This window comes from Lactuca saligna, chromosome 5, assembly GCF_052625555.1.
Source record: "Lactuca saligna cultivar CGN05327 chromosome 5, ASM5262555v1, whole genome shotgun sequence".
Lineage (NCBI taxonomy): Eukaryota > Viridiplantae > Streptophyta > Magnoliopsida > Asterales > Asteraceae > Lactuca > Lactuca saligna.
This window is the reverse complement of record NC_136421.1, coordinates 242,726,997-242,737,687: the sequence shown is the minus strand read 5'-3', so window position 1 is coordinate 242,737,687 and position 10,691 is coordinate 242,726,997. Positions and strand designations below refer to the sequence as shown.

Below are 10,691 nucleotides of genomic sequence, written 5' to 3'. Positions count from 1 at the left end.
GGAAGATAGTAGCAATAAAAGTTTTAGAAAGTATCAAAAAACTCAACTGTGCTACCACTTAGTATTGTAATATTGTACCACAAACTTAACTCTGAAAAATATACCAGCCGTAGAAGAAAACATAATGAATTTAAAAGGTTGATTGCCCCTTCCACCTGCACACAAACAACAACTCAACTATAAACTAAAAATAAAATGACTTTACAACTTCATAAAAGTCTTTAACTACTTAAAACACCCCTTACCCAAAGTATCAGTTTAATCTCCTACCACTCCAACCTAGATCTTCACCACCACACCATCTATAAATCAATCAACATCAAATTAACTTAAAATACAAACATATATAACCAAAACCTCATAGTTGAGTCCAACCAAAAGTAAAAAAGATCATTACTCTTTGGAGCAATATGTGGACCAGTTGGTGTGGGCGACAAATGAAAAAAAAAACGTGTGGGTTGTCGTCAGTCGACAATCGACTTACATAAATTCAATGGCCATAGAAAATGAAGAAAAAGGAGAGAGATTGGAAAGGACCAGAGGTCAACTACCGGTAGCGTTTGGGCAAATCCGACTTCCTTACACCGGTGATGTCCACGAACACCTGTCATTCTCCTCTGTCGTAGTCTATAAAGTCTAGTAGGCTCTTGGTATTCGTCTATTCGGAGCGTTGCTTCAATCAACCATAAAACACTTCAATCAATCTAAGGATTAAATCAGCAGAAACCCCTTCGTGTATTCCTTCGAACATCAAAGACGAAAAAGGAAGAACATGAGAAGTAGAGAAAGATGGTTGATTGGAAGAGGGAGGCGGTGAAGATCACTTCCAGTTCCCGATCAAAAGAGATGACATGTATGTGTAAAGCGCCGATTGACTTACGCATGTGAGAACAAAGGGCCGAAAAACCGAAACTGTTGTATATTAATAAAATAGTAATGATGGGTAATATAGAATAACCAAGAAGTATACTTGTAACCAACAATTACACTAAATACATTCCACACAAATTTCTAAACTAATTCACCTTTATACATTTTAATCGTAAACCTGTAATAAAGTTAATATATTTTTCACTCTTTCTAACTGTAGCACCAATACATCTCCAAACTTCCACATACCTAACCTAGGATTTTGTCTGGTCCGCCGCTACGCATATATTATACATAGACACGTAGTGAATACTGAATATGCCCAACAACCCAACAATGGCGAAACAAGAAGAAGAAGTGATTCTGCTGAATTTATGGGCAAGCATGTATGGGATGAGGGTCAGGATCGCACTTGCTGAGAAGGGTGTTTCATACGAATACAGAGAAGAGGATTTGAGGAACAAAAGCCAGCTTCTCTTGGAGATGAACCCGGTTCACAAGAAGGTTCCGGTTCTCATCCACAACGGCAAACCAATATGCGAGTCAAGCATCATTGTTGAATATATCGATGAAGTCTGGAAAGACAAAGCTCCATTGTTTCCTTCTGATACTTACGACAAAGCTCGTGCGAGGTTTTGGGGTGACTTCATTGATAAGAAGGTAACTTTTGACCTTTCTTGATTCTTTTTATCTACTACTAATATTATATTTACCAGGGTTTATAGTTAACGTTTTGATTCCCTCCTTCAAGACTATTGCAAACAATTTAATTTTGGTCCTCCTAAATCTTTTGAACGTGTGTTTTGATTTAATTTTCAACCCAGATCTACATATTTCATTATAAAACAATTTCAGAAATCCTATGGTGATTTCCAGTGATTGAAAAAATCACAAGATGGCCATTAATTACTCATGAAGAATGTTTTGGGTGTTTTCTTGTTTTGATTTGGGTGTAACTTTGCATCTGGGATTCTTTCTTTCTTTCTTTCTTGTGACGAATCTTGAATCCATGACTACATATTCAAGAAATTCACTTCGTACCTGTTTTGATGCAACTTCCTGTATATGAAACAAATCAATGTTTGTTCAAATCTTGTATTCAAGGGAAATGGTCTGAGATTATCGAATCTTTTCTCTAACATCGTATAAGGAAATGCAGGTATTCCAAATTGGGAGGAAGTTGTACACAACAATAGGGGAAGAACATGAGGCAGCAAGGAAAGAGTTCATGGATTCCCTTAAACTGATTGAAGGAGAGCTTGGAGACAAGCCTTACTTTGGAGGTGAGAGTTTCGGGTACCTTGATGTGTCTTTGATCCCATTTCATTCATGGTTTCATTCCTATGAAACATATGGGAAATTGAACATACAACAAGACTTCCCAAAATTGATTGCTTGGGGTAAAAGGTGCTTTCAGAACAAGGAGAGTGTGTCCAACGCGCTTCCTGATTCGCTAAAGGTCCTTGCTTTTGTTCAATTCTTGAGGAAAAGATTTGGACTCGATGAATAGAACTTTTATGTATCAAAGCCAATGTTGTTTTGTTCAACACGTGTATCGGATCTGTGCTGTTGCTATTTTCCTTTTCTTTGTCATAAAAAAAACACTTGGATGTGTTTGTCACATATAAATAAAGAAAGTTGTGTTTTTAGATGCATTTCTTGAATCGATTAAAAACGAGCGGATGTTGGGGATGACGCTGTTCTTCACATGTTTTTTTAAAAAAATTTAGTTTTTGTATGCAGCTACACCGCTACACCACCAATGTTTGCATCAAGAACGTTGTTCCAGTTTGTTCGAATTGAATTTACATAAAGAAAAATAAGAAAAATGATACAGATATGAACGTTGTTCCAGTTTGTTGTGAAGCTATCATTAACTTTCTAATAAAAAATATCTGATAATCAACAACAAATTCAGCTCTTTTAATTAGAGATAACAAAACATGTATAAGAACGGGTTAAAACAACTATTTGCATCCACGTTATAATTTATGTCCAACTCATCAGATTAGTTCTTTTAGATATAAGCAGAATACTATATGTATATAGAACTAAAAAACCAAACGTACATTTGACCTTTTTTTTATACTGCATCATCCCAAGAACAAAATCTTTATTTAAATATAAACTAAAACAACTTACAAATATAGCAACATTTCAACCTACTTTTCTTTCTTTTTCTCACAGTAGTTTAAGTTTTAAAGGATGCAAAAGTCCCTGCCCAGTGTGTGTGTGTGTGTGTGTGATGGAAGAATTACAGCATCTAATGAAGAGTTAGTTGATTTACTGATATTTTTTAACTGCAACAACCACCAACTTGAGAAGCAGAGCCATCTCTTCCTCCTGAAGGCCCCGGATTGCCACCACATCCAACTTTAATTCCAAAAGACTGCCAATACGCAATTTAAAATAAAAAAATAAAATACACACCTTAATTTAGCTCACAAATATATTTGGAAACGATAACTTTATATAGGATAACAAAATCGGACTTGCCTCATTTGATACATCAAAAATTCCATCCTGAATCTTCTTGTAGATAGTTCCAGCAGTGTTGATGAACGCCTGCGACAGAAGTCAATATTGAAAAACTAGACAAAACTTCTAGCAAATGTTAGAATGTTCTAGAATGATTTCAGAATGCTGTGGAAGATTCTAGAACATCATGGAAGACTTTGTTTTTATCGTGTTTATGAATGATCACCTCCTCGACATTCTGAGCAGTTTTTGCAGACGCTTCCATGAACACGAGACCATGTTCTTTTGCAAACTGTTCTCCTTCTTCAGTGCTGACAGCTCTTCTGTGTGCAAGATCACACTTGTTTCCAATAAGCATCACAGTCATGTTCTCATTTGCATGCTGCCTTGCATCCTCCAACCAGCTAGCAAGGTGATTAAATGTTTCCCTCCTGCATGTTTCATACAATTAAAAACATCTCAAAATAAATAAAAATAAAAAATGGAAATCATTTAAAAAAAAGATATATTATATAACCTGGTGATGTCATAAACCAGAAGTGCACCAGCAGCGCCTCTGTAGTAAGACCTTGTTATAGATCTGAATGATTCTTGACCAGCCTGATTAAGTATAAATAGAAATAAGATTATAAGAAAATGAGTGAATTCGTTATAAAAGAAAAGAAAAGAAAAGAAAAGAAAAGGAAGATTTATTTACAAACCGTGTCCCAGATTTGCAGTTTTACTGGTTTGTTATCGATTGTGATCATTCTGGCTCCAAATTCAACACCAATGGTTAAGTCATGGACTGGTTGAAAACGCTTGTCTGTGAACTGCAGAAGAAGGCATGATTTCCCCACTCCTAAAGATTAATGGAATATAAATTACATTACACATAAAGATGCAAAAAAATGCTATTGTTTTACACATTGTTTGTAAAAGTTACAAGCTCAATAGATAGAGGATTTCCATATGTTTCATATCATTTTATTCATAAAAAACCCTGTCTATATCTAACCAAACATATAGTTTCGATGTTAGGATTTACATTTATTCGATAAACTTCCATTAGAAAGAATGTGTTGGCAATAGATTCAAAAATTTTGAAAATGGGCAATAGATTCAAAAATTTTGAATATTTGAGAAGATATGAATACAATTCTATATTGGTAAGGATCTGAATAACTTAAAATTAAAAAAATAAAATATAAATCTGAATTCTAGCTCGAGTAGGAAATAATCACATGAACAACCGGCATTCCCATTGTTACAGAAAAGAATGCGATCAACACAGATTTGATAATAAATAATCAGAAAACCGAAAAGAATTGAAGAAGTTACCTGTATCTCCAATGATGATGTACTTGAAGAGATAAGCGTAGGACATGATTATTCAGATCGCTCGGATTTTAAAAAATTATCAAATCAAAAGCGCCAGATAAATCGTGGAAACTTGGAGATTAATTATTTCGAGAGAATCAACAATCAATTAATCTAATGAAGAAGACAACTTTTATTAGATTGCGTAATCCTGCATTACGAATTTACGATATTGAATTTCCGATTTGTGCTTCGCTGTCGCGGATGCAGAGACCACCGCCTTAAAATTTTGATAAATATCACCATACGCCAAAAAAAAAAAAAAAAGATGGAAATTTATTAGTACATCTAATTTTACGTGAGAGCGTTTTGGGATCGGTTTTGTTTTAAACCAAAATTGCATAAATAATTAAAAAAAATCGTTTAGATAAAAAAAAACCAGCTTTGGTAAAGAAATGACACAATACGTTATTGATTTTCAATTTGGGATGGAAACGTTGGATGACGCTGACGCCGCTCTTCATAGTGTCTACAGAGTGTTGAATGAAAATCAAGATAACCTCTAAGTCTAACTGCTTATTCCAACTTTCTTTCCTTTTGCCGGCTAGTCTACTCCTTTACCCGCTTGCCCTTTTTCTGTGTTTGCGTGACATCTGTTCTCTTAGTAAGAGGTTGCGCTCCGGACCGTTACACTAAGCTCTTCACCTGCTCGTTCCCCAAAGGCAGTGATAGAGGAAGAAAGACTAGACTTTGAGACCAGATCTCCATTGGCATTTTTGCAATGTCCTCCCGACCCGTGCTCTGAAAAGATCATGCATGAGATGAAATTCGTTTTTCTATTTCAGTAAAGATCGAAAAGAAAGGCCCGTTGTTCTATTTTCATGTTACCTTTTCTTCATCGACAAGTCTCTTGCAATACTTATTGTGAATTTCTCGAATGTCTTTAATTTGACGGATAGATCTCCTTACTTATGAGATCAAGATGAGGTGTCACTCCATTTCTTTGTTGGTAGAATTATTATATAGTCAAACATCAAAGTTATATTTAAGAGATAAATATATTTGGTCTACCACTTAAAGTTCAACTAGACAACCTTTTGGGACAATCTTTTTTGTTTTTGCTATTGTATTTGACCCACTTGCCCATCAGATCAGAGACAATTGTTGTTGGATTAAAGTGCCTAAAGTCCTAACTAAATTGATATAATATTAATGAATAATAATAAAGTTCTTTTTGGATTGTCTTCATAACCAAGAAATTGCTTAGATTGACTTTAAAGAGAGAGAAATATTTTATCAATATATTATATGACTAATATATTAACTAAAAATACGTCTAATTAATTTAGAATTAATTATGGGTTAATTAGAATTAATTCAAAGTTGAAGGACTATAATTATAGTTGTTCAAAAGTTGAGCAGATGACAGGTTCTAGAACCTTCATGTATTGGATAGTTTGGAGGCTCCTCTTGGAGTCTCCTAGAAGCCTTCATAAAGATAATTAAGGAACTAGATAATTACCTTATCTCAAATAGTATTAATTTATGTTCAAATTAGGGTTTTTGAGTGTTTCCTAATCAGCTATAAATACAACCTTATGGTTTGGAATTTCCAGACAATGCTATCAGACATCAAAACTGAAAATTGCCTCCTCTCTCCTAAATCTTCTAGGGTTTTTCTGTTGTGGGTGTGCACCATTAAAGGATTGCACACCATTGAAACTAGTTTTCAAAAGACTATTGGATAATCTAGTTGGATCAATAGGTTTGTTTATAATAACAAATCAGAGGTATGTTCTTATCCTTGTGAATTTCATTTTCTATTAGGGTTAAACGTTTTGTTGTTCAATAGTATGTTGCTTCAATAGAGTTATGACATAGATCAAATTAGGTTGCATGTACCTTAAATAGTTTAAGGTATTTTCCGTATTATTACATATAAAACTCATCAGTGGTATCAAAGTATTAGGTTGTCTAACAATTGAATCTGCATGAGTTGAACTTGAACAATTGAAGGTTAACATAATCGTCATTCTGTTTCGTCGCCACATAGTGGGCTCTTCTACCACGTCGTGGTCCCTTGTCCGATCCACGTTTGTTCTTTACCTTCCAAGACGTGGAGATTTATCTACCATGTCATGGGGGACCTTCTGTTCACCGAATTTTTGAGATAATTAAGATTTTGATTAGTATAATTACATTTAAAGATATTGTTTTAATTGGATAAAATCTGAATATTTAAATTTGGTAATATTGTCTCCTAATATCTTCAATCTTTGAATTATACTCATGATTTAATTGAATTTGATTATTTAATTAATTAACTAAAGATTAATTTTGAAATTATTAATTATTTTAAATGTTTAAAATACACGCTTATAATTATATATATATATATATATACACACACACACACACACACTATATGTATAACATGAGTCAGTTGAATCAATAGTAGGTCTCATTCACGAAGCCATACTCTAAGAGGGAGGGGGTGTGGGGTATAAGGAAGCGATCTATAAAATGACTCTCATTGGGTGTCCACTCTCACCCACCGCTCCCTTGTATGGTGGAGGTCGTTAGTCGAATGGGTTCAATAGGACCTAATCACATTAAAAGTATAATGCTCTACAGTAATAGAACATTTTATAAATTGCCCACTCTAGTTACCTTAAGAAAAATGTGAACATGTATGCTAATCCTTGAAAACACACATTAATATTTATGAGTTGTGTCACACCCCAAAACCATGAATGGCAGAAACATTATGGGGCGGAGGACGTCATGTACAATATCACAACAATGCATAGTAGTAAACAAGCAACAACATCATCCATTGCATTAATAATATAATTTCATACATGTGTGTTCTGTCAATGTTATAGACACCAAAAATATACATATCAAAATTAAAGATGAGTCTTGAACGAACTCCATCTTCTCAAAAGCTTGGCACCTGTACCTATCTAGTGGTGACCTGAGAATACAAGTTATTTTGAAAGCGAGTATCAGCTTAATACTAGTGAGATCATAAGTATATTAATGTCTGAGTTTGTATGAAAACGTTTGAAAGTTGTTTCTGTAAGATGTTTTGTACAATGTTTTGTATAATGTTTGAACTCTCCTAGAAAACCCTATGTTTCCTACTAATTGTAGCCTTCTACCAAGGCATCTCGTGTCCGTGTGTATGTCTCTTGTTAGAGTATGTGTGTTTCCCAATTCTGACTATCATTAACCAAAAATATAGTTACTACGTTACCGTGCATCGTGTGAATATTCACGAAGTGAATGTAATGGGAAAATATTACCGTACCGTAGTATTTGTAATAAGTGACTACCGTGGTACTAACTACCTTAACACAAAAAGGTGTTCCAAATAACATGTGATCGACCTGTATCCTGCTACCGACTCTAGTAAAACAACGATGTAAGACGCCGTAAGAAATGACATTTGGCACCCGTAGACTTGCAAGTCCCACTGTAGCGAGCAACAAGGTGTGGGATAGTCAATCCAGTATAGATCTATACGCAAACTCATATGATCTCCAATTAAGGAGATTCGAGATACAAGAACGGTCGTGGCAGAAAGTTCCATGCCCCACTCAATGGTTCACATAACTGCATAAATGTATATGTAATGAATGTGCTAACTAAAAGTGTAATCTTTCTCTGTCTAGCCTGTGTGTACTGAAATGTTCTGCGTGTGCTAGCTGTAATGTATGTTCTCTCTATCTAGCATGTATAGTAATGTACTATGTGTACTAGTTGTAATGTGTGTTATCTCTTTATCTAGCATGTATAGTAATGTACTGTGAGTACTACTCGAACTGACTCATTGTATGTTTCATTGTTCTAGTTATAGTATTAGTATCCTCTTGTGCTACCCCTATGGTAACTTACTAGTGATGTAACTGGTACGTATGAACATGGAAGTATACCCTTGCTACCCAAAGGTACTGAATGAACTGGAAGGACCTTTATGACTATATATGTACACATGATATATAAAATTTTTATTTAAATGACCTTCGGATGGATACCCGATATCCTACCAGACCACATCTCAAGCGCGAAAAGGAAATAAGGCGTTCAGGCCTTCCTAAGCCTTTTAAACATTTCTTATATAAGTATACATACATAGACATGCAATTGATAATAAGTATAAAAGAGTTTAAGTAAAAGTATTTGATAAGTAAAAGAGTTTGTTAAAACAGTTTGAAACAATACGGTTTGATAAACAGTTTGAATAGTAAGAAATCACTGGTTTTGTAGTTATTAATCACATGTGATTGATGTAATAACTATAAGTATTTAACTTGTATTCCCCCCATAAAGAATTTAAAAACATTTAAATCATTGGTTAAGGTATGAACTCACCTGCAGTGAGTGGTACGGATGAACTGAAGATGTAGGATCGCTAGGTGACAAGTGAAGTCTTGAACACACTTTATAACCCTAGTTAACATATAATACCACATATATGTATCCAATTAGTCTTAAAATACTAATTGATAATGTTAAGACATCCTAGAACATAATAAAAACTTTATATAAGTGTTATAAGCCCTAAGGATTGCATCCAAGTTGTTGTGGGACAAGGCTAGTGAGTTTAGGGTTCCAAGGGACCTCATACTTGAGTTTACTCTCCAATAAATATCACACAAGGGGTTTACGGTCGTAAACCCTTGGGTTTACGGCCGTGAACTCCTAGGCTTAGTGTCATTTTGTGTTTTAAAGTCCTAAATGATTTCTATAAGCAATTTGACTTGGTGGTTTAATCCTTGGAAGGGTTTAAGGCATCAAGACTCTCTTTTTAGGAGTTTTCGGCCCCAAGGCCATTTCCTTTTGAGTTTACTGCCGTAAACTCATATGGAAATGGATAGTTTTATGTTTTCAAGTCCCAACCTCATATAGGATAGGTTCTATACATTTATCTAAGGCTAATGAAGGCCTTAGGCACACATTGGTGCCCTTCCTTCATGTTCACGACCCAAGGACCTTTTCCCTTAGAGATTACGACCGTAATCTCTCTTTGGGAGGGGTTTTTGATGTTTTAAGGTCCCTAAATCAACTAGGAATAAATAGAGGCTATTGTCCAAGGCTTTAGGAGTGATTAAAACACTCTTTGGTCATTGATTTTGGAGTTCACGGTCCAAGAACTTCTTGGGCCGTGAACACCTCAACCTTGGTGTTTCTTTGATGTTTTCTTGTCTTAAATACACCTACATGCAAGCCTAAGCTCGTTACTTAACAAGTGGAAGGGACTAGGCATCATATAAGCCTTATATAAGAGTTTACCCCCAAGATGTTTTTGGGCGGTAAACTCCCGAATCTTGCAGTTTTGCTATGTAATCTATGTTATTAAACACGTTATAAGCCATATAATACAACTAGAGAGAGGTACTCACGGTTTGGGATGAAAACCCGAAGATCCGTGAGAGAGAAAATGGCTTTTCTCTAGTTGGAAATGTAACAAATGAAATAATTTGGTTAAGAATCATATTTATAGTCCTGAGATTTTTGGCAGAAAATATTTTTATTCCCGTAATGAACTCTAATATAATAGAGTTTTGGAATAACAGTGTTGCACAAAACCCTAGTGCATCCACTCTCCTGATATCTCCTTAAGTGTAAATCCCGAAATACTCAAACTTATACGGAAAAGTCTGAAAATTTACTATGGCTGTTATAACTTCTATTGACTTGATAAAGTTCGTACATAATGGAAATTTCAGGTTGTCACAAGTTGTTAGTGGAACATGTATGGTTAGCTAGCACACTAATTAGGGACTATAAAGTTGAACTGATGGCACAACTAAAAAATTATCATTAATTAATGGAGTGTGTGTGGTTTACTGGCACATTAATTTGAGATGATAAATGACATTGAGGTTTTCAAGCAAGTTTTCATGGTTATTCATATATTATTTGCGATCATCAGTATCCCAATCACAAACTGAAGAGCATAATTGAGATTAAACATGCCATTGATAAGATTCATTGAATCTCAAATGATATAGGAATTTCATATAGATTGAAATCGA

At 34.7% G+C, this 10,691-nt stretch overlaps 2 protein-coding genes across 2 annotated transcripts; one reads left to right on the top strand and one right to left on the bottom strand.

The window, feature by feature from the left end:
• Nucleotides 1–1,111: 1,111 nt before the first annotated feature.
• LOC145047156 (putative glutathione S-transferase) lies at nt 1,112–2,525 on the top strand. Its single transcript, XM_078995387.1, has 2 exons — nt 1,112–1,530; nt 2,030–2,525. The coding sequence occupies exons 1-2, from the start codon at nt 1,189–1,191 to the stop codon at nt 2,378–2,380; spliced, it is 693 nt and encodes a 230-aa protein (XP_078851513.1). The 5' UTR covers nt 1,112–1,188; the 3' UTR covers nt 2,381–2,525.
• Nucleotides 2,526–2,966: 441 nt separating this feature from the next.
• Nucleotides 2,967–4,968, bottom strand: LOC145047155 (ras-related protein RABB1c-like). The gene is made up of 6 exons (XM_078995386.1): nt 4,669–4,968; nt 4,050–4,189; nt 3,866–3,948; nt 3,575–3,779; nt 3,367–3,435; nt 2,967–3,259 (listed from the first exon to the last, which is right to left on the bottom strand). Exons 1-6 carry the CDS (start codon nt 4,712–4,714, stop codon nt 3,167–3,169), a joined length of 636 nt encoding a protein of 211 aa, XP_078851512.1. The 5' UTR covers nt 4,715–4,968; the 3' UTR covers nt 2,967–3,166.
• Nucleotides 4,969–10,691: the final 5,723 nt, after the last annotated feature.

Bases quoted from the DNA above. Each gene is read 5' to 3' on its own strand.
- LOC145047156 (XM_078995387.1), top strand. From the start codon at position 1,189: ATGCCCAACAACCCAACAATGGCGAAACAAGAAGAAGAAGTGATTCTG. The intron at 1,531-2,029 runs GTAACTTTTGAC...AAGGAAATGCAG, and splicing joins GTGACTTCATTGATAAGAAG to GTATTCCAAATTGGGAGGAA.
- LOC145047155 (XM_078995386.1), bottom strand. From the start codon at position 4,714: ATGTCCTACGCTTATCTCTTCAAGTACATCATCATTGGAGATACAG. The intron at 4,190-4,668 runs GTAACTTCTTCA...ATTAATCTTTAG, and splicing joins CATCATCATTGGAGATACAG to GAGTGGGGAAATCATGCCTT. The intron at 3,260-3,366 runs GCAAGTCCGATT...GCGTATTGGCAG, and splicing joins TTTTTGATGTATCAAATGAG to TCTTTTGGAATTAAAGTTGG.